General features: G+C 42.1%; 1 protein-coding gene across 8 annotated transcripts in view; it reads right to left on the reverse strand.

Annotated features, from left to right (window-relative positions):
- Positions 1-3,051: 3,051 nt before the first annotated feature.
- Positions 3,052-26,923, reverse strand: part of Prr14l (proline rich 14-like) — a 72,566-nt gene continuing 48,694 nt past the window's right edge. For 7 of the 8 annotated variants that reach the window (XM_013520339.1, XM_013520343.1, XM_013520342.1 and 4 more), the window contains 6 exons: positions 20,566-25,795; positions 15,450-15,521; positions 14,452-14,623; positions 13,525-13,631; positions 6,945-7,016; positions 3,052-5,161 (listed from right to left, as the gene is read on the reverse strand). In XM_013520339.1, coding sequence (XP_013375793.1) covers positions 4,885-5,161; positions 6,945-7,016; positions 13,525-13,631; positions 14,452-14,623; positions 15,450-15,521; positions 20,566-25,795 — 5,930 coding nt within the window. In that variant the 3' untranslated portion in view covers positions 3,052-4,884. The remainder of the gene's footprint in view (positions 5,162-6,944; positions 7,017-13,524; positions 13,632-14,451; positions 14,624-15,449; positions 15,522-20,565; positions 25,796-26,923) is intronic. The other variant, XM_013520341.1, reaches the window with a different exon arrangement.

Consider the following 26,923-nt stretch of genomic DNA (forward strand, 5'->3'; position numbering starts at 1 on the left):
TTTTTGGTCTTTTTGAGACAGGATCTCACTACGCAGTTCAGGCTGGCCTTGAGCTCACTTTGTAGCCCAGGCTGGTCTTGAACTCACAGTGATCCTCCTGCCTCAGCCTCCCGAGTGCTGGGATTACAGGCATGCACCACCACACCTGGCCATTCCAAATATTTTGATTATGTGAAATATGCTGTGTAGTTTAGGCTGGTCTAGCTGAGGCCAGCCTTAAACTCATGGCGGTCCTCCTTCCTCAGCCTTCTGAGTGCTGGGACTACAGGTGTGTACCATCATACCTAACTAGTCATGCTATTTAAGAGTCACATCTAAAATACTTGGCAAAAAAAAAAAAAAAAAAAAAAAATCTCTTGCCAGGAATATAGCTCAGCAGCACAGCACCTGCCTGGCAAGCACAAGGTCCTGAGTTTGATTCCTCGTACCAGAAAAAAAATACTTGGCCAGTGACCCTATTTAATTGGGTATGATTCAGATCTGAAGGACTACTGATTCTGCATACCAGATTCCCTGGAAAAAGAGATAACGGGCTACAGCTGAGTACATTTTATTTTTTTCTTTTTTTGAGACAGGGTCTTGCTATGCAGTTCAGGCTGCCCTTGATCTCAACTGTATAGCCCAGGCTAGCCTCAAACTCACAAGGATTCTCTTGCCTCAGCCTCTGGAGTGCTGGAATTACAGGTGTGTGCCACTACCCCCAGCTCGCAGGTAAACTTTTAACTCACTACCAAGATTTAAGAACAAAAGTAACAGCCTTTAGAGTTATCTGAAAGGTTTTCAAAAAAATTTATTTTCATAAATTAACACACATAACAGTGGGTATTGTAGAGTCACAAACTACCAAACAAAAAAAGGAACTGCAGGGGCATCGCGTATGCCAATGTTAGCAAAAAATGTACAAATTTCACTGAACTACTGACCGTGGTAATATAGAAACACTTCAGGCAGCTATTTACTGGCCCAGATCCCAGTTCAAGATGTGGAGGTCTCTCACTGAGAATTCAAACATAATTCAGCACCACCGAGGGGCTTGCGCAGTTAACAAGCATCAAATCTTAGTGTGCCATGTCGGACGGTGAGCTACCCAGCGACCCCCTCAGTTCACAATCAAGATCCCTTTGGCTGCTTAAGGTGTTTAGATAGTAACATTAATGTGATTTCAGCAAAATGAAGTCTCTTTCCTTAGTCAGTTTTATATAGAAGTTCAGTTCAGTCAAGGAGCCCTCTCCCTACATGAATCCAGGCAAGGATACTCTGTACCTTGGGCCAATTCTTTGCCTTTTTGAGACAGGGTCTCGCTATGCAGTTCAGCTGGCTTTGAGCTCACTCTGTACCCCAGGCTGGCATCAAACTCACAGAAATCCTCCTGCCTCAGCCTCCCGAGTGCTGGGATTACAGGTGTGCGCCACCACGCCTGGCCTAAGGGCCAATTCTTTGCACTTTGGATACAGCCACCCACAATGTGGTTATTTAAGAGGTCCTTTCCAAAGGAAAAGCTTACAGAAAGAAAACAAGGGTATTAAAGAGAGCACCAACTGCACACTTCTCAGGTAATGGGCAAAATGTATCACTGCCTAAAAGTTGATCTTCTGTGGATCTTAATGTGCACGGTACAGATGGTGAGATGGAACCTCGGCTTGGAGCTGGAGTGATGGCTCTGCAACCACTGGCTGCACTGCAGTCTTGGACCGGCTGCCGCAGTCCTACACCCTTGCTGCTCCCCTCAGCCTGGCGGGCAGGGGGCCAGCCATGGCCATGTCCAGAGTGGGATCTGACATTAACTAGTGCCCACACAAAGGACCCTTTCAGGCAAAATTGTGACAAAGTATCATGATTTTCACAGCTCTTGGAGGGGCACTGAGTTTTGGGATTCACAGCATGAGTTTCTGAGCTCTTTGGGCTCGGAGTAAGGCAAACGTTACCGTCTTTCCACCGCACCTCTCAGCTGTGGTTCACTAAGGTGAACACGGTGCTTGAACAGGTGACGAGGTACCTTCAAACTAAGGGAGAAACAGAGCTGGAAAGGAGACTAAGGGAAGGAAAACAGAAAGCGGAGAAGGGACATGGCAGAGGAGGTCACTATGGCTAGAAACTGAAAGGCGGAAAAGGAGATGGGCGGAACCCTGGTTGGACCTGAGATTTCTCCTCTTTTCCCATAAATACTAAAATACTAGACTTCTGGAGGTGAGTTACGGTCGAGTCATTTGCCGTTAAAGGTAATGTCCCACCACATGGGGTGAGAACTCCCCCTTCTCAGAAGTGGTACCAACTCCCACCACGAAACGTGCATCCTACACCCGGGGGATGTGTGGGGGGTTGAAAGGCCGCAGGTTCTGAGGACCACTGACAGCCTCGAGGCTGGTCAGGTCAGTGGTGGAGCTGGGTGTGAAGATAGGTGTGGCTGAGTGTGGCTGGAGCCCGATGTACCAACTACGTGTAACTGCAAGTCTGCAGTGAGGCACCTCAGCTGTGCAGCAGAAAGGCCCTCCCCAGAGCGTAGGCCACGAATTTCAAGCACAGGCAAAGCTGGCCTTCCAGCAGCTTCCCCACCACATTCCCAGGATGAGGAAGAAGCCAGGTCTCTGTTCCTCTCGTCCTTCACTCTAGGTACCAATCAGTGTTCCAGGCCTTTCAGGAACCACACCTATGATGAAACCACACCTAGCTTGAAACTGTGTGTCACGCTGGTGGTCCCACTGCGCTGGGTGACGTGGCTGCCACACTGCTGCCTTGGCTACAGTGGCAATGGAGCAGGCAAAGGGGACTTTGTTAATGCACGGCTACTTTGCAGGAGCCCTCTAAACGTGTTTGTACAAGGGTACAACGTATTATCCATTCAGCAAAATGACAGAGAGAAGTACTGACCGTCTAAGATCCCTGCCCCAGGGGGAGATGCTGAGGTGAGACACGTCGCATCCGTATGGTCTGGGCAAAATACTGCAGAATAGCAAACTCTGGCAGCATCACTCAGAGCCAGGGAGGAAACCTGACGCTTTTCTGTGGGCCGTGGCCTTAGAAGCCTTGCTGGCTGACCAAGTGTGTATTTCATTTATCTAAATCCCGCCTCTGAGGTGGCAAGCCTGGAAGATAAACATGGCACTTCCACCACTCCCTCCCTCTCTGTGTATGTCAGTTTTTCTGCTCCACTGTGGTACGGACTATCAACCTGTAAAGGAAAGGCACCGAGTGACCCACATCCCATCTCTCCACCAACACGGGGGAGCAAAAGAATCCCAGAAGAGTCAGCCAAGCACTCCAAGGCGGCACCACAAACTCTTCTGAACAGACTGGGAATTGTCCCTGGAACTTGATAGTTTCATCATCAGCTGCTTTACGGTGGTGGCCCCTAGGAGGATGGGAAGAGGGGACCAGTGTCCCTCGGCTGACTCCAGCATCCTACTCACCAGCCAAGGAATATTAACTCTGAATTCTGACTTTAAAAGGCAGAAAGGAAGAAGAAAAAGAAACTGCAATGGAAGGAGTGGAGGAGTAAGGGAGCAAGGGCACACAGGGAATCGGTGGGAAAGAAAGGAGACCTCTGGGCCTGGTGCCCACATCGTATCCTGCTGTCCGCAGAGTCCAGCAGACACAGAGCCAGAAACTGAGCTATTTCTGGCATTTGACAGTACTTCCAGTCGGTCTGACGCAGGACCAGAGTATATGAGGTACCCTCGGAGAGGTCTGGCTGTAGAATTTCAGGATCCCACTCCAAAAATACATCACTGGGTCTGCACTGCTACCCTGACTTTCCCCCGACTCCCACAGTAAGCTGCTTGAATAGCTGAAGACCTTCTAGGTTGGCCTCTGATACTATCTGAGCCGGTGTACCCAACTTTGCCACACACTAACATTTCAGATGAAAGCACACTCAACCTTCGAGTTTTTTAAGTGATCATGAGAGAAATCTGCCCTTAATTATGCCATTAAAATAAATGTGTACTTCGTAGGCAGGAGTAAGAACCCAGATTAAAAAAGAAAGTGCTCCCTCTAATCAACTACTCTAGAAGTTAGAGATGGAGAGGAACTGAGTTAAACACATGAATGGGAAATATGTCTTCCATGCACCAGTCAGCTGGGTTGAATGCCTATCATGTATTCTCTTAAGACATGTATTGTCTTTCTCCTTAATTTCTTAAAAAATTGTTTTAAAATCACATTTAAAGGCCCCAAACATGCAGCAGTAACACGCACACACATACACACGCACACACACATATGAAAAATGAAATAAAATGAAAATAATCAACATCACAACATTAGAAAGTGCAACTTACTTTGATTGGGGCCTGGACGGGCTCCTCTGGCACTAGTGACCCATAGTCACAGAGGGGAGAAAACAAGAGGGAAAAGCCACACACATACACACACACTCACAGTAACAGGTTCTGGGCAGACAGACTCAAAAGAATTAGAAAATACAACAGCTCATCTTTTCTCCACTACTGAAATGAGCTGGTTATTCCACACAGGACAGGAAGCCAGGTCCCCTTCCCTGGACCATGTTTCTAGGTCATCTTGGTCTAGCACCACCGTAAACAAAGCAGAACTTTCATGTGGACGTGCAAAGGCTCTGAGTCATTGGAATTTTAGTGTTGCGTAAGATACGTGGCTTCTCCCTCCTGTGGATGGCAGACATAAGGAAGAGGCGGCCAGACGTCATTTGGGACCATTTCCAGGAGAAAGAGAGCATTCCTGAGGTTCTATACTCAGCAGTAGAAACACAGGACCCTCCATCACCAGTTCCTAAAAAGGCTGCACCTTGAAATAGGTAAAAATTCTTGGACTGGGCATCTTGAGTAGTTTGGACACAGGGCAAAGTCAGGCAACCTCTTTCAGGGAGGTCTGGAAAGAGCCAAGATTGAGACCCAACCACGCTGCTCCTCAACAGCCTGATGACTGTTGCTGTTCCTCTTCCTTGGCAAAGAAGGTCTCCAGCTCCATCAGTTTCTGTACCAAGCGAGCATCCAGTTCTCGACTCTGCAGAGCTGCCTTCTGCGCCCTGGTAAAGCTGCCACCCAGCTGGACTTTACCTCGCGCTCTCCTCTTTCGCGGGACCGTAAAATCCTGAAATTCTAGAACTCGCTTCCTCTTCTGTTGGCTGACTGAGATTAGCGTACCATTTCGTTCCTTGGGTTCCTCAAATATGGTCTCTAGACACCTGAGGTTGGAGCACAAAACAGAATCATAACAGACTGATTCACACAGCTCGCAAACACTTCTAGTCAACAGGGGCTGAAAGCTACCGCATCAGCAAGTCCTTACTCAAATGCTTATGAAATATCTGTATGTGTACAAATGGAAAGAAATCCAAATTGGATGAAGTGTACAGAGCAGAAGGGACACTACCCCCGCCCCCACCACCACCACAAGCAACACTAGTAATGTATTTTTTGTGTATCCTCTGCAAAGTTATTCAATGTATAGACATATATAAATAATGATATTATGGATTGGTCCTTTACAGAAAAGACACTAAATGTTTTAAACTTTATGAGTCATCTAGCTCTTTACTGCAAATTTTTTTCCTCCTCTGTCCTTTTTTTTAAGCACCAAAAAGTGCAAAAACCACTATGAGCTTATAGGACAAAGAAATTAAAAAAAAAAAAAAAAATCACAATCAAAAGGAAGGGCAGACTTTGTAGCATCTGCCTGCAAATCTAACTACTTGGGAAAATCAAGCAGGTAGGCCCCTTGAGCCCAGGAGCTCAGGATCAGCAGGGACAACACTGTGAGACCAGGCGAACGGCAGTTATCCCAGCTACTGGGGAGGCTGACATGGAAAGATCAAGAGTTCAAGGCTAGCCTAGGAGGCTAAGGCAGGAGAATCATTGTGAGCTTGAGGACAGCCTGGGCTACAAAGTGAGTTCAAGGCCAGTCTGAACTGCATAGTGAGTCCCTGTCTCAAAAAAAGACGCACCCCCCCCCCCCAAAAAGGTTAGCCTGGGGAACATAGCAAGACTGCATCTCAAAAACCAAAAAACATGCCAGGTGTGGCAGTTTGGGCCTATAGTCCTGTATATCTGGAAAACTGAAGCAGGAGGATTGCAAGTCTAAGGCCAGCAAAACCCTTTTACAAAATAAAATTAAAAAGGCTGAACATGTGGTTCAGCACTAAAAAGCCTTTGGATTCATCAACAAACAAACAGTTTCTGGATAGATTTGGCCTACAATTTATTAACTCATGGTATATATCTCAAATAGTAGTAAATTATATACACTGTCCTACATACTGGGCTTCTCCGACCTATCAATAACCTTTCAATTTGTTGCAATTTGCACAAAGGTTTCTGATTGATTTAATGGGTACATAGTGTATTCTTTTATAAGGATGGACCAAAATTTAATAAGAACTCCAGAAATAGATATTTTGGATTGTTTCTAATTCTTTCCTATTATTTAACAATGCTGCCAAAATAAAATCTAGCACAAAATCCTAGAACTCTTCCTACATCCTAAACAATCACTTAATAAATGTCATCAATTTGAATTCAAATTGGTCACTTACAGATGATCAAGTGAACTGTTTCTATATTTCGGTTTGGAACTACGTTTGAGGATCACGTTTTTTTTTTTTTCCCCGGTACCGGGAATTGAACTCACAACCTTGCGCTTGCCAGGCAGGCACTGTGCCACTGAGCTAAATCTCCAGCACTCTAATGATTATCAGGCTAACAGAAGCCAGCCAGCATACCCAGTAAAAACACAAATACCAACAAAAATGAGACTTTCTGTGTCCACCTAACGCTACGCACACTTCTTTCCTGTCCTATCACCAACTCTCCTAGTCAAGTGCTGGCAGTTAAAAACACCAATTCTAGTTATTCCAAAGACACAATATCTGTAAAAATGAATATATACTCTGTTTTGAAGTGAAAGGACTAGAGATTGACACCAACAATTGCACAGTTCTTCTCTTTCATTTCCCAGCCGCATATACTTACCTATTTGCAGGAGGAGACTTATAATTTTTGTTGGTATATATTTCTTCTAAACTAAATTCCTTTTTCTTTAACCTGAAAAGAGAAATAAATTCTTCAGGCTCTCTAAACAAGTGCAGACTTGTTTCCCAACCCTACCCTTTTTATTATTTTATTCTCAACTTTACTATAATAAGACATGGATTTTATGAGAATACATACTAGGTTTTCTTTCTTGCCTGGAAACCTTCAACTTCATAAAATTTAGTCCATTCACAGAATTACCAGAAATGATATATTTGGGTTTAGATCTATTACTTCATTTTATAGCTTCTCTGTGCAATCTTCTCAGTCCTTCCTTCCTTCCTCCTTCCCTCTCTTCCTTCTGTTCTTCCTGAGACATGGTTTTGCTATATAGCCAAGGCTGGCCTTGAACTCATGGCAATCCTCTGCCTCAGCCTCGCAAGTGCTGGGATTACAGGCATACACCACACCTGGCTTCAGTTTTTCTAAATTTTTTCTTCTTTTTTCTTTTGTGATGCTGAAGATAGAACCCAGGACTCATACATGCTAGGCAGGCACTCTATTATGAGCTACATTCATTTTTATTCCCTTCTCCTGGCTTGGGAAGTATATATACTCTTTCAGTAGTTGGCAAAAATTTTAATGAGCAGATTAAACTTATGAAGTGAATCAATAGTTTTACTCTTCTCCTGAACAATACAAAGTCCCTAGATCTTTTAACTCAGATCAATACTGTCTACACTGGGTGTGGTGGCACACATCTGTAATCTCAGCACTTGGGAGGCTGAGGCAGAAGAGTTACCACAAGTTTGAGGCTGGCCTGGGGTACACAGTGAGTTCAGGACCAGCCTGGAATACAGAATGGGACCCCATGTTAGAAAAAAAAAAGTGCACACACCAGCAGTTGTTTTGACTCACTCCTACACTCATCACCTGGTAACCGTGGACCTATTTTCTGCTCCTAAAGCTTTGCCTATTCTAGGCATTTCATATACATGAAATCATACACTGTGCACCCTTTTGAGTCTTGCTTCATAAAAAAGTTGATACTGGTACATGCAGGTAGATACATCTTTCTATCTTGATCACTTGCAGTCTCCTGTTTGCTCCTGCCTACCTTCCCCTTCCCACTATTCCAGACAGTCTGCCTTTATTTTTACTCTTTAATGTATTTATAATTGGGTTTCTCATATAAGAGAAATGACGTGATAATTTAACTTTCTGTGTCTGGCTTATTTCACTTAGCATTATGGCCTCAAGATACATCCATTTTCCTATAAAGGACATGAATTCATCCTTTATGGCTGAATATAGTCTACAGGACACGTTTTCTTCATGCATTTGCTCACGGATGGGGACCGAGGCTGTCTCCTGAACTTAGCTGGTGGTACTGCCAACTGTGCTGCTGCAACAGCCTTGCTTCTTTCTTTCAGCGTACTGTTTCCACGGCTAGCCCATGTTGTATTCTGTTTCAGTACTTCATTCCTCTTCATACAAAACAATATTCCTTTATTTATTTACTTATGTTCCTCCTCAAGCCCTACACTTTTCTTTTTCCTAAATACTTCTATTTGTAGAAATGCAGATCACTTACCAAGGAGAATCAACTTTCACAGATCAGTGTCCTCCACTTTCTCTCAAAATCCCCCTCTAATCTTTTTTTTGCCGGGGGGGGGATCTTTTTGAGACAGGGTCTCGCTATGCAGTTCAGGCTGGCCTTGAGCTCACTTTGTAGCCCAGGCTGGCCTCAACTCCCTGTGATCCTCTTGCCTCATCTTCTGAGTTCTGGGATTATAAGGGTGCACCACCACACCTGGTTTAATGATACTCCACTAAGGATATGCCACCTTTTCTTTATCCATTCACCAGGTGATAAACATATGAGCTGTATCTACTTTTTAACTATTATGAATAGTGCTCCTACAAGTGTTTGTGTACAAGTATGTTTTTGATTCTCTTGAATATATCCAAAAGAATTGAAGCCAATATAGTAACTTTAAGTTATTAAGTTGTATCTGTTTATTTTGGGTACCAAGAATTGAACCTAGGACCTTAAGTGCTGTGCCACTGAGCTACAACCCTGGTCCAATAAGTTATATTGTAACACCTTCAAAGCAAATGAACTTTCACAAATTCTGACACTGGGTGCATGAAAAGATGTCTCCATGAGAATTAATAGGCACAAGCTGAACTTTTTTGTGGATTTGTGGCCTGGATCCATGCTACCTGGACAGATTAAAAAAGACTTTAAATCAGGATTTAGTTTACAGTGGTTCTGACTTGGTAGTGGTTGTTGTCCTATTCAGAGTTGGGGAGGGAGAAACATACAAATTTATTTTTGGTTCTTTCTTTATCTTTTATGTGCAACTTATGCTGAATTAATTCTCAAGACATGAGTCTTTGTTTCTCCAGCTTCTTCTGTGTAACCTCCTCTTCTGCTTTAGGAATAGTTTGTTCCTTTTCAGTAAGGGTCCTCTCAATGTGTCAGGGAGAGCTCATGTGTGAGTTAATCCAACCAGGTGCTCTGAGTATGGCAGTGCCTCCAGCATGGGTATGCATACATTGTTATGGTATGATGCTTTTAATTCTTCCAGGAAGATTCCAAGAAGGGGAATAACTAGGTTGAATGGAACCTCCAGTTACAGTTTTTTGAGGAATCTCCACACTGATTTCCATAGTGGTTGCAGCAACAGTCCACACTCCCACCAAAACAGGAGAAGGGTTCCTTTTTGCCCACAGCCTTGCCAGCATTTGTTAATGGCTGTTTTCTTTTTCCTTTCTTTTTCTTGAGGCAGGGTCTTGCTATATAACCCAGGCTGGCCTCAAACTCATGGCGATCCTCCTGCCTCAGCCTTCTGAGTGCTAGGATTACAGGCGTGCACTATCATGCCTGGCAGTTGATTTCTTGATAATAGCCATTCTTTCTGGAATGAGATGGAATCTCAGCTTTGTTTTAATTTACATCTTTCACCCGGCGTGGTGGTGCATGCCTGTAATGCCAGCACTTGGGAGGCTGAGGCAGGAGGATCACCGTGAGGTCGAGGCCAGCCTGGGCTACAAAGTGAGCTCAAGGTCAGCCTGAACTGCATCACGAGACCCTGTCTCAAAAAAGACAAAACAAACACAAAAATTTACATCTTTCAACCAGTGATGTTGAACAGTTTTTCATGTATTTATTTGCTGTTTCTACCTTTTTATCTGAGCAGTATGTATTCATTTCAGATGCTCATTTTTGGATTGAGTCTTTAAATCGGGGGGGCTGATTTTTAAAAATTTCTTTATAGATTCTAGATATTAGCCCTTTTTCTGAGAAACAGCTGGCAAAGTTTTTTTTCCCATAATGTGGGTTGTTTCTTCATTCTATTGGAGGTTTGCTTTGCTGTGCAAAAGCTTTTCAGTATGGTAAGATCCCAGTTGTTGACTCTTGTAATATTTCCTGTATGAATGGGGTTTTGTTCATAAAGTCTTTGCCTACACCAGTGTCTTCAAGAGTTCTACCTAGTCTATCTTCCAGTAGATTTAGTGTTTGTTTTAATACTTTAACACGAGGTCTTTTCTGAGTAACTAATTTAAAGATAACAATATGCAATGTATTAACCATTGTTACCCTCCTATTATCTTGTTTTGAAATTTTTATTTTTTTTCTCTTTAAAAAAATAGTATTTAGGTCTTTGATCTATTTCAATTTTAGTTTAGTGCATAGTGAGAGATATGGGTCTAGGTTTAATCTTCAGCATGTGCATAGCCAGTTTTTCCAACACTATTTATTTATTTTTGTCTTTTTGAGACAGGGTCTCACTATGCAGTTCAAGGGGGCCTGGAACTCACTTTGTAGCCCAGGCTGACCTCAAATTCACAACGATCCTCCTGCTTCAGGCTCTCAAGTGCTGGGATTACAGGCATGCATCACCACCCCTTGCTCTGCCAGCACCATTTATTTATTTATTTTATTTTTTTTGTTTTTCTCTGGTACCGGGAACCGAACTCACGACCTTGTGCTTGCCAGGCAAGCGCTTTTGCCGCTGAGCTAAATCCCCAGCCCCCTAGCACCATTTATTAAAGAGGCTATCTTTCTTCCAGTTTTTGGCACTTTTGTCACAGATAAGGTGGCTAGGTACGTCCGGAGTTACTTCATCTTCTAATCTGTTTCATGGAGCCTTGGGTCTGTTTTTTGCCAGGACCATGCTATTTTTATCCCAGTGGCTTTGTAGTATAATTTTAAGTCAGGGATTGTGATGCCTCCTTCCTTACCTTTGCTGCCCAGAATTGCTTTTGCTGCTCTAAATCTCTTCTGGTTCCAAATGAATTTTAGGATTTTCTTTAAATCTATGAGGTATACTATTGGTATTTTGATTGGGACTGCATTAAATCTATGTAATAATTTTGGAAGTATAGCCATTTTCACTACATTGTTTTTTTGTCCCCAAGAACAAGGAATATCTTTCCATTTTCTGATATCCTCTTTGAGCTCCTTTTTCAGAGTACTGTACTTTTCAATGTAAAGGTCTTTTACTTATTTTGTTAAATTGATTCCTAGGCATTTCATTTTTGGGATGCTATCATGAAAAGTGCTGTTTCCCTAATTTCTCTCTCAGTGAGTTTGTTATTTGTGTACAAGAGTGCTACTAATTTTTGAGTGCTAACTTTATATCCAGCCACCCTACTACTTGTTTCTAAGAGAATAGTGAGCAGGGCACCTTTACCACAGTGCTTCTACCCCACATATGCCTCTACTGAAAATGGTAACTGAAAGCCACGGCTGTAAAGGTTTAAAAGTCCTAGGTCTGGGGGCTGGGAATGTAGCTGAGTAGTACAAGATGTGCTCAGCATGCACAAGGCCCTGAGTATAACCCCAAGCACACAAACAGAAATCGGCACTCTTATTCTGCATTTTCCCAGCTATTCCTTTTATTTATTTTTGTTTTGTTTTGTCTTTGAGGCAGGGTCTCATTACGAGTCCAGGCTGGCCTCGAACTCATGGTGATGCTCTTGCCTCAGCCTACCGAGTGCTGGGATCAAAGGTGTGCACCACCAAGCCTGGCTTCCCAGCTACTCTTGCTTTTTTTATTTTTCATATAAACTCTGTATTATATTTTCATTTATTCAAATGTATTTTTAAAACAGCTCCTGAGCAAGTGAATAATGTGTTCTATTTTTACTGGTCAATGTGCCAATTATCAAATTGTTGCTTCAGAGATGAAAACGTGAGTTTCATTACCTACTCTGTGATAACAGAATCTCGGACTATTTGTAAGTATTTTTTTTTAACAGTGAGTGTGACGCTTAGTTTGTTCATAAGAAGGAACTGGAGAAACAGTATAGGAAAAGGCAGCTTCTCGCCTGGTGCACACCCGTAATCCCAGCGCTGAGGAGACTGAAGCAGGAGGTTCTCCATGAGTTTAAGGCCAGTATGGGCTGTATACCATGGGTTTAAGGCCAGCCTGAACTCAGACTCTCAAAAAAAGGGCTAGCGACGTAGCTCACTGGTAGAAGGCTTGCCTAACAAGTTCCTGGATTTAATCTGTAGTACAACCAATAAAAAGGGAAGAAAAACCTTTTTACTCCCAACTATTTACATAAACCAAGTTTCTGAGATATACAAAATCAAGACAATGTAACTGATCCAGAATCCAATTTTGTTTTAGTAATAAGAAAGGATATCTGAAGTATTTTTTAAAATCCTCTTGAAGACATATGATAGGGTGTCAACGAAAAAATTGTAAGGGTCTGGAAATAGCTCAGTAGTAGTGCTGTGTAAGGCCATGGGTTTGAGGCCCAGTACAGAAGCAAAGAACAAAACAATCTCAAAAAATAAAAATGTAACATATAAGTATGGGAAAAAAGTACGGAAAATGCAGTGGTTAACTATGAATTATAAAATTCATAGTTAACCACTGCATTAGCTTTGTGTGAAGCACTAGGTTAAAGATTTTTTTTCTCAATTAGACTGTATATCAATCTTAAGTGTCAGCAATTTTTATGCTTATTTATAAACAAGTGTCTAAAGCTCAGGAAGGTTAAATAACTTCCTGTTTGTTACACAAGAGAGTATTGTTAGGCTTCCTCTTGCTAGTAAGAAATAGAGAGAAATCTACTACAAAATCCTTAAGTCTGCAGACTTTTTAAAAAAATGAGACATGAAACTCAGGCCCTTTACTAGTTTAGTGTTTGGAGCTTGGTCTCGGGTTGGGTAAACCTCTGATGGACAAAAACCACATGTGCTGTGACTGACATTTAGGGCCTAACACAAGTGTCTACTCAAAGTAGTGAGTCTCAATATCCTCATCTAAACCCAGGGAGGACAACAGTACTCACCTTCCAGCGCTGCTGAATACAAGGGTACATTTGAAGAGATAAAAGCATTTACCTGGCAGAGTAAACTCAATTAAAAACGACTAAAAATGCATTAAAATATCCTTGCACATAAACACCTAGCCACCTGATCAATTAATTCATTAGGATAAATTCCTGAAAGTTTAATAAGTGGCTCAGAGTACACGAGCACTTGAAGAAGGCAACTGTATTTTTCCTAACAATTTTTCAAAAAGTGAACCCAGTTTACATTAGAGAAGGAGCTCACCTTTTGGGGCGAGGGAGGCCCATGGGAGTAAGATTGGGGTCTGGTTTAGGAATGGTTTTCCGGATGCGAATTTGTGAGACTTTTTTTGGCCTCTTCTCTGGCTCAGCCTGTTTTTAAGGGTTAAAAAGAAAGATGGTCAAGGTATCAGCCATGTTAAATCAAGTCCCTTCTCACATGACATGAAATCAAGGCGCTCTCTCAGTTCACACAGAGCTCTAACAAACACGGGTGGGACTCCCAGCCCTGCAAAGACAGGACGCACTTATTTGGCTGCCGCTTGGGCTCTGCTCTTGGCGCAGTGAGCAGCACATGAGTTTCACCGTCTAATCAACAGCGACGGCAGAGTCCTCGTTCTTATCCCTGTTTTCAGCAACTACCTGCTCCATATTACTAAAGGAGAATTATACATTCGGTTCAGACCCTGAGATCATTAGTAGGAAAGTCTGTAACTTGTGGAGACAGCGGATGTTGCAAAACTGAAAAATATCATCGTTCACTCATCTTTGAACGTACAAAGCTGCTCTTTGGTCCAAGTGTCTATAAACGTTGTTAAATGCAGTCACCAGGAAAAAAAGGACATGGAAAACACAGATTAAAAAATTCAAGGTGGGCATCGTGGCATCCACCTACATTCCCAGCTACCTGGGAGGTCAAGGTAGGAGGATCTTGATCCCAGGAGTTTCAGGCAAGCCTGGATAACGTAGGGAGATACCATCCCTAAAAACAAACTAAAAAGCCAAGAAATCCAATGCATCCTTTGTGCTATGCACAAATACTCCTAACTTACTACGTTTCAGCACTGAGCTGATGCTAAAGGTAATCAGTAGAGACTCAGGGGGCAGCCTGTACCTGTCATGTGATGTGAGTCAATGGCGGAGACACCAATGCCAGTCATCTGACTCCACTGGTGCAGTACTTCACATTTACCTCTTTCTGTTCTGGAGGGCTGCTCTGTGGTCGGGGGCATGCTGCTGTCACACCATCCAGTTCATCAAACCCAGGAACTTGGAATTCAGAAGCTGAACACAGGAGCTGGCCGACAGCTGGCTCTGTTACCAAGCAAGACTTTGGTACCAAGGAAGGGAATGCAGGCTCCAGTCTAGGGCCATGGAGAAAAAGGAAGACAACATGAGAGCAATTTGCTTTCTACCTCTGGCACATTCTAACCATGCAGACTAGAGGTAAAGATGTCTTTCTTTCTAGCAAGGATATCTTGAATCAACCTGTTTTGTAGTCATTTCTTTTTTTTTTTTTTTTGTCTTTTTGAGACAGGGTCTCATTATGCAGTTCAGGCTGCCCTTGAGCTCACTTTGTAACCCAGGCTGGTCTCAAACTTACAATGATCCTCCTGCCTTGGCCTCTGGAATGCTGGGATTACAGGTGTGTGCCACCATGCCCGGTTCCTAGTCACTTCATTTCTTTTCTTTTTGGTTATTGTTTTTCTAGTCATTTCTGGACATAGCCTGGGTCTACATATGTAAAAAAATTACAAGAACGTGGTCATTTCATTTCATTGGTATAAAGAAGTTATATAAGGAAAAATGTGAAAAGGAACAAGTTTTGAGAGAAATGGACATTTGGTGAACTGAACAAATGAACAGTGCTCAGATGAGATTGATCCAATGCAGGGACTGAAGGTGGGTAAGTGGCAAAACACAAAACAGTTTAAGAGTGGTCTTCAGGTACGAAAGACTAATGATTTTCAATTTGTTTGTTTAAATAAATGGTACTGATTGCACATCTCTAGTCCCTACCTGTAATACAGCATACCTAAATCTCAGAGATGTGAGAGATACAGATCAGGCGTACAGGGACAGAAGGCCAGAGTTGTGCCATGCCCCACCCACACCATCTGTGACTGCCTGAGCATGCTCTTGTGCTCTCACCACCCACTCTTTCTGAGCCCTCCTGTGCCAGAGGCTTACCTCATCTGACTGCCACTGGTGCTGTATGTAGCTTCCAAGCCCGGAAGAGGCACATATGGTAACACGGTGTGGCTGAAGTTAAGCAAAAGTACAAAAGCAGCAGTTATGATAGGATGACAAGAAAGGACCTGATGCAATTGTAGGTATCAGCACATGATAGAGTTCTAGTAAGGGTGAAAACCTCCTAGCTGTGGGAAATATGCTCACGTGTCCATCACTAGAAGGGAAGTATGCTGACAAGAAGATTATTTCCCAATTTTTGTTTTGTTTTGAGACAAGGTCTCACTATGTGGAGAGGGCTGGCCTCCAAGTCACAGCAATCCTCCTGTCCCAGCCTCTCGAGTGCTGGGGATGACAAGTGTGTGCCACCATGTCTGGCTGATTACTTCCTAATTTAAATGGAAGAACATGGGAAAGAGAAATAAGGAGAGGACAGTAAGAGAAAAGAGGACAATGGAAATGATTTTGGGCCTTGTATCATTTCATAAAGTTGCTGAACATGTACACGGAAGACTTTTTTAAATTTAAAAGAACACTTACATTCTTCTTCTTATTATTATTATTTTTTTTAAGACAGGGTCTCACTATGTAATTCAGGCTGGTCTTGAGCTCACTATGTAGCCCAGGCTGGCCTCGAACTTGCTCACAGTAATCCTCCTGCCTCGGCCTCCCAAGTGCTGGGATTACAGGTGTGTGCAACCACATCTGACTACACCTTGCATTATTGAACAATATATTAATTTGAAATAAAAACTGCCATTTTCTATAATCTTACAAATATTGTAGACAAACATTTTCTTTCTTTTTTTTTTTCCTGGCACTGGGAATCGAACTCATGATCTCATGCTTGCCAGGCAGGCGCTGTGCCACTGAGCTAAATCCCCAGCCCCTAAGAAACATTTTCTTTAAAGCCAAGCTGTACATAAAATAATGGCTATGTAGAAGAAAACTGTTAAGAATCAAATCTTTAAAAAAAGAAAGAGCTGATTCCTTTATAATTAAATTCCATATTTATAGCTGCAACAAGAGTACTAACCACATACAGATGCAATCATATGCAATGGTGTAGAGATTTTTGTGTCTCTCAAAGCAAAACCAGGATTACATTCTACTGACTTTGGAACATGGCACAGGATTCCAGAGACATTTTGTTTTGTTGTCTTTTTGAGACAGTCTCATGATGCAGTTCATCCTGGCCTTGGACTCACTTTGTAGCCCAGGCTCACCTAGAACTTGCAGTGATCCTCCTGCCTCAGCCTCCCGAGTGTTGGGATTACAGGCGTGCACCACCACACCGGGCTCCAGAGAACTTAACAAGTTAAGAAAAAGAGATAATTTAGGGTTCTAGAATAATGTCTAGTACCAACTCAGGTTTCCTTGAAGACACATGGATTAAAGAAAAGAAAAGCGGAATGGAATACTGGATAAAATGCTGACCAAATCAGCAGCCCTTGGTCCTGGTATCCAGTTCAATGGACAATTCCAATAGCTTCCACAGCTGTCATGAGCCTCAGTCTCAGCACTGATAAAAAACACAAAAAAAGATGTCTGTCCAATCTGTATTATAGAGTGCTAAAGAATAAGGTTTAAATGAGAAAATTTGACAGAAACATAGTTTAAACTGAGCATGGCAGTACACACCTGTAATTACAGCACTTAGGAGACTGAGGCAGGAGGACTGTTTTGAGTTTGAGGCCAGCTTGGGCTACATAATGAATTCAAAGTCTGGACTATATAGCAAGACCCTCTCTCAAAAAAAAAAAAAAAAAAAAAAAAAAAATCTATCTTTAGGAATTTTGTCTGAGTCCAGGCATTCTTAGAGCCACTCTTAAAGCTAAACACCACCCCTCAGTCTTCTACTTGACTTAAATAAAATCAAAAATCAAATGAAAAGCTAAATACAAGAAACAGGGTAGCCAGGGATATAGCTCAGCAGCACAAGCACCTGCCTAGCAAGCACAAGGTCCTGAGTTCGATTCCTGATACAAAAAAAAAAAAAAGAAAGAAACAGGGTAGAGAGAAAACTCAGAAACAAAAGTCAGATGAGTAAGAATGCAAGAAAAACAGTAAGGGCTAACGGTCATACTTTCACAGGGTAAAATGGATAACTTCCTGAGTAAAAGCCTCAGGAACAAACACATTAAAGGAAAATAAAAGTTTAAAGCTGTTTGCCACACAGAGCAGAGAGCAATTATGAGATTTAGAGGCAGACCAACAAATCAGAAAATAAGATCACTATGCCACCAATGAAAACAATGTGATTCGTTCTAATGTACTTTTATGGTGGCATTGTAAGAAGTGATTATTTTTCTATTTTCTATAGGACAAGTGCTTATAATAGTAATTCATCTTTCCTTTTCTTTTTTTTTTTTTTCATCTTTCCTTTTCAATCAGCAATGTTTATTGTAGAGTTCGGCAGTGTTTTTCCAAAACTCTTATTTATTTAGCTCTCTGTTAAAATACTCAGGCAACTGTACAACATGCAACCCTTGTCCCATACTGGGGATTGAATCCAGAGCCTTTGCTACATACCCAGCCCATTTTAATTTTAAGATAGGATTTTGCTAAGTTGCTAAATTTCCGGGCGGGGCTTGTACTTATGCTCCTCTTGTCTTAGCCTCCCAGAGCGCTGAGATTACAGGTGTATACTACCATGCCTGCCTACCAGCAGCTTTTTTTTTTTTTTTTGGTAGTGGGAATCGAACTCATGAACTTAGGCTTGCCAGGCAAGCGCTTATGCCACTGAGCCCTACCAGCAGCTTTTTAATGACACAGAGTGATTCTGCACAAGAAACTGCCCAGATGTGCAAAAACAAAACAAAACAAAACAAAACAAAGCCTTTTCAGGCTATTGTGGAATATTAGTTTTGTTGCTATTATTTTGATGCAGCTTAATTTTTTCAACTACAGTAAAGTAAGGCCAAATTAAAAAACTACAAAGTTTCTGCTCATCTAAAGCATTACAACTAGGAGGATTTATTTAGTTCTAAAGCAGTTTGTCATGGGTTGTTTCTCTTTTTGGTGTTGGGGATTGAAGCTAGGGCCTTGCACATGCAAAGCATATATTCTATGACAAACTATAACGCCAGCCTTCTCCTCCCACAAAGATTCTTAAGACGGGTAGGTTGTTTTTTTTTAAACAGGCTCTCATTATGTAGTTAAGGGCTGACCTTGAACTCACGGTGAGCCTCCTGCCTCAGTTTCCTGAGTGGTGGGATTACAGGAGTGCACCACCGTGCCCTGTAGGATGGGTAGTTTCAACTCAAGAGTTCTTCAATCAGAAGGTATAGTGATATTGATGCAATTTTTTTCAACTATTCTCAGTGGTCAAGCAACAAGAATCCCTGCCCATTTTACTTTATATTCCATAAATACTAAAACTAAAGTATGAAAATGCCAAATTTTTTTCCTGCTATGAAGGTGTTTTGTTTTTTTCAGATTTTTTTTATTAGTGTATGTTTGTGATACATAATGAGTATGTTCACTGTGGGGAGCTGATACATACACATATAATATCTTAGTCCTTTTTAGCTCCCCTTCCCCTGCCCTCCCTGCGCTCTATCCTGAAATCCCCTTTCCATTTGCAAAAGGTCTACCTTCCTGTTTTTTATTTTGCTCTTCAAATTAGTCGTACTTTGGGCTAGGCATGGCACTTGCTTGTAATCTCAGCACTCAGGAGACTTAGGGAGGAGGATTGCTGTGAGTTTGAGGCCAGCCTGGGCTACACAGTGAGATCCTGTCACACACACACAAAAAAAAACACCTAAATAAATAAATAAATAAATCATACTTTGGGTTTCTCATATAAATTATGTGATATTTAACTTTCTATGTCCGATTTATTTCACTTAGCATTATGGTTTCAAGATGCATCCATTTTTCTACAAATGACTCATATTTATGTCTTTATAGCTGAGCAGTACAGTATACCTTTATGTGTGTGTATATATACACATATATATATATCTCATCACTTTTTCTTGATCTATTCATCTGTTGATTGATATATAGCTCATTTCCAAGATTTAGCTATCATGAGTTGTACTACTATAAACAAGGGTATGTGTGTATCACTGTAACATGATGTCTTTAACTCTTGGGAAAATATGCAGAGGAGTATTATGGGATCAAGTGGAGTACTTTTAGTATTTTGAGGGCTCTCCACACTAATTTCACAGTGGTTGTACTAGTTTACATTTCCACCTTTTTCCCTACAACCTCACTGGCATTTGTTGTTGAGTCTGTAATGGTAGCCATTCTTTCTGGACTAAGATGGAAACTCAGGGTTGTTTTATACATATTTCTTTAATGCAAATGCCAATTTCTGAAGCCTCTATATTGCAGAAAAATGTAGAGATTCATAATCTAGAAGTGGTGATACCTAATTCATTCATTCACTAAGAAAGTATTTATTCTGTATCCTTTATACACCAAACACTAAGTGAGGGGCTACTGTATAATGTTACATGAAACAGTTACAATTACAAGCCACTGACACTATTTTGCTTGTAGGGTATTTATTACCAAGGTCGGAGCAAAAGGATACAGGAAGAGATTCAAAAGTTTCAACGGGGCAACCCATTTCAGGGCTCCTCCTGTCTCTCAGGAGCTAGTCCTGTTCTCCACTCCCCATTCTTATTCCCCATTCCCTATTCTTTTTCTCCAATAAACTTTCCTACTCTTTAAAAAAAAAGTTTCAATGGTGTGTCAGGTAGGGTGGGCCATGCTTTGTAATGCCAGCTACTCCAAAGGCTCAGGCAGGTGGATCACAAGTTTGAGGCCAGTGTGGCCAACTTAGTGACACTCTCTTTCAAAATAAAATAAAAACAGGCAGTGTAATAGCACTTGCATAGCATTAGCATTTTTCTGCAAGAAAAAAAGAAAAAAAAAAGATGACTTGAAGAATAAAATGGACAGAAAAAAATATGTTGAAATACAATAGATTTAGCAGAAAAATATAGGCATCTACACTTAAGAATTACTATGGCATTGTCTCAGTGTAAATAACAAGGGCAGACAGAAAGATGACTCTAAAGAGCCTCATGTTTCCAATAGCGCTCTTTCCTCTCCCCGGTGGCAGGAAGAAAACATGCAAGGAACAGAAGATAGATTTTACCTGCTTGTGGTACTCAGACTCGGCGGCTGCTTGCTGTGAATGGAATGAAGAGCAGAGATTTCGAAGGAACAGGAGGAAGGCCCATGCTGGCTCCAAATAGACAGCACTCTGCCCACTGAGTAGGGCAGAGAACAGAAGATCTTGTTTGCTATGGAAGCTGGAGACCTTAACCCTTTTAAGCCCTGTGTAAACTGGGCCATGAAGAACCTCTGCATGGTCGGCATGTGGCTGGAGAAGCTCCGTTTCTTTGTCCAGATTCGGTAACATCCTGGGGAACAAAGTGCTAGAAGCGTGTGAAGGCCAAGGACAGAGCAGTTTGCTCTGCTCGGGACTATGGAGGTGCCTCCACAGTCTTGGAGAGGAGCTGGAGTCTGCTGAGGAGCCTGAGTGTGCGCCTGACTACGGAGGCCAGTGTCTTCCCTGAATGTGGCCATCCCAGGGCAACTATGCGACAAAAAGAAAGAAAAGGTCCACTTGGGTGGTTGAGATGGGCACTGGGAGGCCTCTTCTAAGGCAAGCCTTGCTGGAGCACAGTGCTCAGGAAAAGTCCTTGAGAACTCGGTCATGCAGTCAGAGGCTAATTTCACATGAAAGGAAACTGGCAAGATTTCAGAACCAAAAAGCAGTGATGGCATCTTGTTGCTCAACTCTATGAAGCTCATCTTGATGGCTTCAGGAGAATAAAGTGTCAAGGCCTTATTGTTAGGCCTCTTACCCCATCCTCTAGCTGCCAAATATGGATCCAGCTGCATTGCATTATAGGAAAATCCATCCAGGAGTCTTTTATATCTGAGGCGCTTGTAGCTTTTGGCCACTGGAAGAAGTGCAGAGGAACATTGCCGGTATCTGAGTTTCTGGGTTTTTGCGGCCGGAGCTAGTTTGGAGGCAAGGATAGATAGCTTGTTTAATAAGGCTGATTCTTTGGTAGACTTCCTAAAATTCAGGCTCCTCAAAGGATGGCATGCAGCAGTCCTCTGCTTTGGTACGTGGCGAAGCAAGCTCTTGCAAGGTACTGTTTTGGGTTCTAATGGTGCAAGCACAGATGCAGCATGTGAGCTGAGAAGTCTGTGTGCTTTTGTGGGGATGGGATCAGAGGAACTCTTTCCAAAGGCAGAACTTCGGATTTTATTTAATTTCCTCCCTGTGCTGACTGGCTCCTGACAAGAAACTCTCTTACATGTTCGATTGGGCTGCTTCTTTAAGGGAGGCATTCCTTTCTGATGGCAAGTATTCCCAAAGGCACCATGTACTGGATTGCACCCAGCAGAGTTGGGGTCTTGTGCTTTCTGAGGAGCACCAGGAAGGCAAGGAACTGTGCACAACTCAATGTCCTTTAACGGACGACGAAAGCTTTCCCCCTTTGGGTCTTCCATCCTCTGAACTGGTTCAGCAATGTTGCCCTTGGCTGGTTTTGCTGGGGTGATTTCTTTCATCATGGTGGACTCATATCCATCAGCCTTTGTTTGGAGCTTCGTTTGCACTTCATCTGACAGCGTAATAGATGGTCTGTATTGTTCCAATGTCATCTGTGTTCCTTTTTGACACACGTGGTCCTCTTCCTTCAGCAACACACAGTTCAAAATGTTCTGGCTTTGTGGTTTTTCAGGGTCACCATGCCTTCCCTGGCATCTCAGGAAGGTCTGAGAGGTCTTGCTCGAATGATAACCCTCACTTCCTTTTGTGGCAATCATCCCCTCAGGTTCTTCCTCAACAGTTAAATGATTTAGGCGTTCACTCTGATGTCCTTCGGCTTCTTCTCCATTTGCTGTAGTTGCTGCTTCCATTATCAAAGGCAAGTGTGTATCAGAGGAATTCTGATGAGGGTGACAAGCTTTGCAAACATTCTTTTTCACACTGACGTACCCTCCACTAGGATTATTCATATCCCTTGGCACTTCTACCTTCATCTTAGGCAGCGCTGTGCAGTCCTTTATATTTTCACGAAGCACTTCACCACCCTTCGGGTTGGACAGAGTTTTCAGGTAAGTTTCTTCACTATTAATAACAGTTTCTAGATTTTCTTGAGAAGACAAACACAAAGGCATTATTTCAGTGGATTCAAGTGTCCCTGATGGAACAGAGTTCTCCCCTTGACATCTAGAAGACACTGAGTCTTCTGAGGATATTCCAAGGGCTTGTTCCTTGCCAAACTCGGAATTTATTTCTTCTAGTTTTGATCCTTCAGTTCCTTGTGTTCCTCTCAGAGATGTGCCTTTATCTTGGTGTTCATGATGAATATAATTTAAAGACACACTGACTTTGTCCATTATGCTTGTATTTGGTTCATGATCTGCAACAGACTCCATCTCATGGGCACAAGAGTCTAGACATTCTCCCATTTCACAGTCTTTTAAAGACTTGTATACTTTCTCTTCACTTGGTTTTTTTATTTCAAGAGATTCCATTGTAGAATTAGCAGCATTTAAGAGATCTGAGTCCTGGCTGATTTTTCCTGTAAGTCCAGCATTTATTGCACCTCTCTGAGTTGAGGTACTCCTTAAGGTTTTGTGAAATGGCAGTCTATCTTGCCATGCACTACAATCAAGTGTACTAGATACTTTCATGCCTAGCACTCCTTCTGTAGGCTTTTTACTACGGTCTGCACAGACAATGTTTATCATATCATCTGTAAATTCTTCAGAACCAGAAATATCTTCAACATCTCCTTTGGAATCACCTTTCTTTGGACTTCCACAAGACACTATGTTATTACTGCCTAAACTGACTCTTAGGTCCTTTTCATTGTGAGTTACCCCTCTTTTGGGCTCTGTGAAGGTCTTTCTCTGGTCACTATCTCGTGTCTCCTTAGCTAGTTTATCGTAACTTCTACATTGATCTGGTCTGTTTTGGTTACTCTGGCAGCCAAGGACTTCATCTGCCTTCTGATCAAGCGTTTCAACTCCTTGGTTCATGTTTTTAAAACTGGAGAACACAAGGGTAGAAGACAATGTTTCAGGACTTGGAATGTTTGCAAATCGGTTTAGTTTTTGAGGAGAACAATCAGAGATGTTACATTTACAAAACACAGTTTCTTTGGGTATATCCAGCTCCTTTCTATCTAGCCGTTCCTCATTGGGTTCAATGCAACCAGTGATGTGAGTGGCTGTATCTGAAGCTCTACTATCTGAAATACCAGCTGTCACTTCATTTCTGATCATACCTTCTGTACAGCTGCTTTCAGTTTTTCTCCCCTCAAGTTTGCTCTCCTGTGATGTACAACTACTTTCCATGAACTCTTCTGTTATTCTGGAGTGGTGGCCACTATGTTGAAATGCATTTTCATGTTTTATTCCTGAAGAGTCACTGACTTTCAGGATGATTTTGCTGGGCTCAGAAGCAACACAAGCAGAACACAAGTTCTCTCCTGGTGCATTTTTTCTTACACAGTGACAGCTGGAGATATCCTGAGACTGAACATTCTGACATCCTGTGACTGCAACTTCTGAAGGAAAGCCAACTCCTTCTGTCACACCAGAGAGGAAACTAGAATGCAAATCTGTTCCTGAATCGGTCATTTCTTGCTTTCTTTCTACGTTTCCTGGTGTGGCGTTTGGAGTGCGACTGTTTGAAGAGGCATCACAGGTTATGTCACCTAGTGGAGGGATGTCTTTCACTTGTGTCTCAGTGGGAATGGTTTGGGTATCAGCAAGGACATCTGCTCCATTTTCTGATGGAGGATGATGGCTCTGTTGGGCATTTTTGCTTGTTGTTAAAGGCATTTCTCTGTTTCTATGTAGTAAGGAATCAGTTGGCAACTTCACGTGATCTTGAGAATTAAGGGACACTTGATTTAAAACACATTTACATTCTACTTTGTTTACAATCAGTTCATTGGTACAAGAAAGTTCACCCATCTCATGGGCAATTTTCTGTTCATCTAAACATGGAATATTATCCAGTGACGTCTCCATAGCTTTTCCTGACTCAGATCTGTAATTCAATTCCAGAGATGGTGGTAACTGAGCAGTATCTTTCTCAGATTTTGATACTTCTTTAGACATAGAACATATCCGATCTTCTGGCATTAAACTAACAAGGAATTTTCTTTTGGACAGAAAATCATTACATGATGATTCATTTAACTGAGTATCACCTTCCAGATTTCTCTGGAAGCTGACTACGGAGTTAGAATCCTTATTGTAAATCTTTTCATTTACTGTACTGGGCTCTAAAGTGTTTGTCTGTTCTGGCTCGTCAATCTGCACCAAGGAGGAAAAGCTGCTTTCTTCTGAGTGTCTGCTGAGATGGTTCATATTAGTAACAGTTTCTTTATGGTCCTCAGGGTCTGTCAACTTACCTTGCATGTCTAAAGTGATTTTCAAATCATCTTTTTTAAACATTATTCCCATGGCTTCAGTTAAAGAATTGGACATTAAAGAACTAGAGCTCTCTGTATGGTTATTGCCTTGAATGTAATTGTTATGAGGGACATTTCCTTCCAGGGAATCAACAGTTTCTTTTTCACCAGAACAATAACCATTGGAATCCTTTTCTAGTTGTCTGGCATTCATAAAGCAGAGTTCTGTCCTTTCACTCCTGTGATTCAAAGACTGTTCTTCATTTTCTTCTCTGGAAGCCAAGTTCTTGCTTAGACCATCCTTAGCAAAACAGGAATTGTCTGTGTTTTCATCAGATCTCTTCATCAAACCACTTTTAAAACTACACTTTCCTAAGGATGTTGTTCTGGATTCTGGATCAGACAAACTTGGTATGAGATATAAAATTTTAGAATTTTCCTCCAAGGTTTTTATGGCATGCACATTTCCCGTGGCTGTGGAAGTGTCCAATGTAGAACTGTGTTTTCCAGTAGGGTGGCTAAGAATCTGTGGGGGATTGTCATCTGCTGCACAGGCCGGGTTTAATTTACACAACTCTTCTTTCTCATTGTCCATTTTGGAAATGGCACTGTTCTCCGGTAATAATGACAAATGAGAAGGACAAGTTTGTAATTCTCCACATTCTTTTTCTTTAGGAGTTGTCTCTGTCAATCCAGGATCCACAAAAGTTAAAGGCTCCATGGGAACTAATGTTCTGGTTTCTGAAATGTTGCCGCTGTTCGTGATTTCTTCTACTTCTGGGTATTCGCTGGACCCAGCTAAGAGCTCTTTACTCATATTGCCACTTGTGTGTCCTTCATTATTATGATCCATCTTAGTCCCACTGACCTTCATACCTTGAGCATCTTCAGGGGATTTTGGTAGAATTTCAGTTGTAAACTGTACAATTCCTTCTACACAAAAGAAATAAATCCAAATCAGTACATAATCATAAAAACTGCTCTACCTTCATGAATTTTATCATGCAACCAATGCCATCAACAAAAAAGATCTGACTCAGAAAAAGAATCACAGACTCCTAAAGATGGCAGACTAGAGGTAACCTTCATTCACAAGCCGCTCTAAACTCTAAAATATTCATCCAAACCAACAGGTACGTGGCTCTGTGAGGAGACAGAGAATCACGGGCAATTGTCAGACTACAACTTGAATAAGCTAGCAACCAGGTGAAACTCAGAAATATTTATATTTAGAAAGCTAAGTAACAAAAATAATGAATACCAACCTTGAATGAATGGTAGCTCAGTGGGAGAGGGGAAATTCTCTCCCCTTCACGGTAAAAGAAAAACCTCACTATACTCTTGTGACTACTGATCTTGCTATTGGACAGAGATAAAACCTTAAGAGAAACAAGACCCACGTTCAGCCAATGAGCAGGGGCAGGAATGATAATCCCTAGCATTTCTATACAGATTTAGACAGAGGCAGACTGGGAGAACAGAAAACCCACATTTTTATATCTCCAGGATGTCAACAGCCACTTTGCTCCAAGGTGGCAATGGGTATCAACCCTAATAGCTTGGGCCTGCGAGAATGGTGACGTGAAACAGAAAAGTTAGAATCATAGGATGGGAGAAATGCCCCAGTACCTTGCTCGAGGGAGACTAAACTCTAGGCTGGAAAAGTCTCAGAGTGGTGGACAGATACTGTGAGGCAATCAACACAATCACCCAGGTGGAGGGAAATGCAAAAAGGCAAGGGGCTGAAACAAACAACAGGGAGTGGAATACTGGCAGCGGGAAAGACCTCTGTCATGTGAGGTTTTGCAGTGGGAGGGGTTATAAGTCTAGGAACACCATGAGACCAGCAGACGGGAGAGCACCACGGCTCCTCACCTTAGCATGGACCCTACATGCCCAATTCCCTCCATTCTGTTGGGAGGCATTCAGAGTAAACATGGCAAAGTATAGACAATGATGAACTATGCGACCAAGACCACGATCTGATAAAAAGCTTTGGCCCATAGTCCAAACCTGTCCATGCACCACACCAGTAAGACAGCTGGTGGGAAGCTTGCATTT

Source organism: Chinchilla lanigera, unplaced genomic scaffold (genome assembly GCF_000276665.1).
Source record: "Chinchilla lanigera isolate Chin_1 unplaced genomic scaffold, ChiLan1.0 scaffold00054, whole genome shotgun sequence".
Lineage (NCBI taxonomy): Eukaryota > Metazoa > Chordata > Mammalia > Rodentia > Chinchillidae > Chinchilla > Chinchilla lanigera.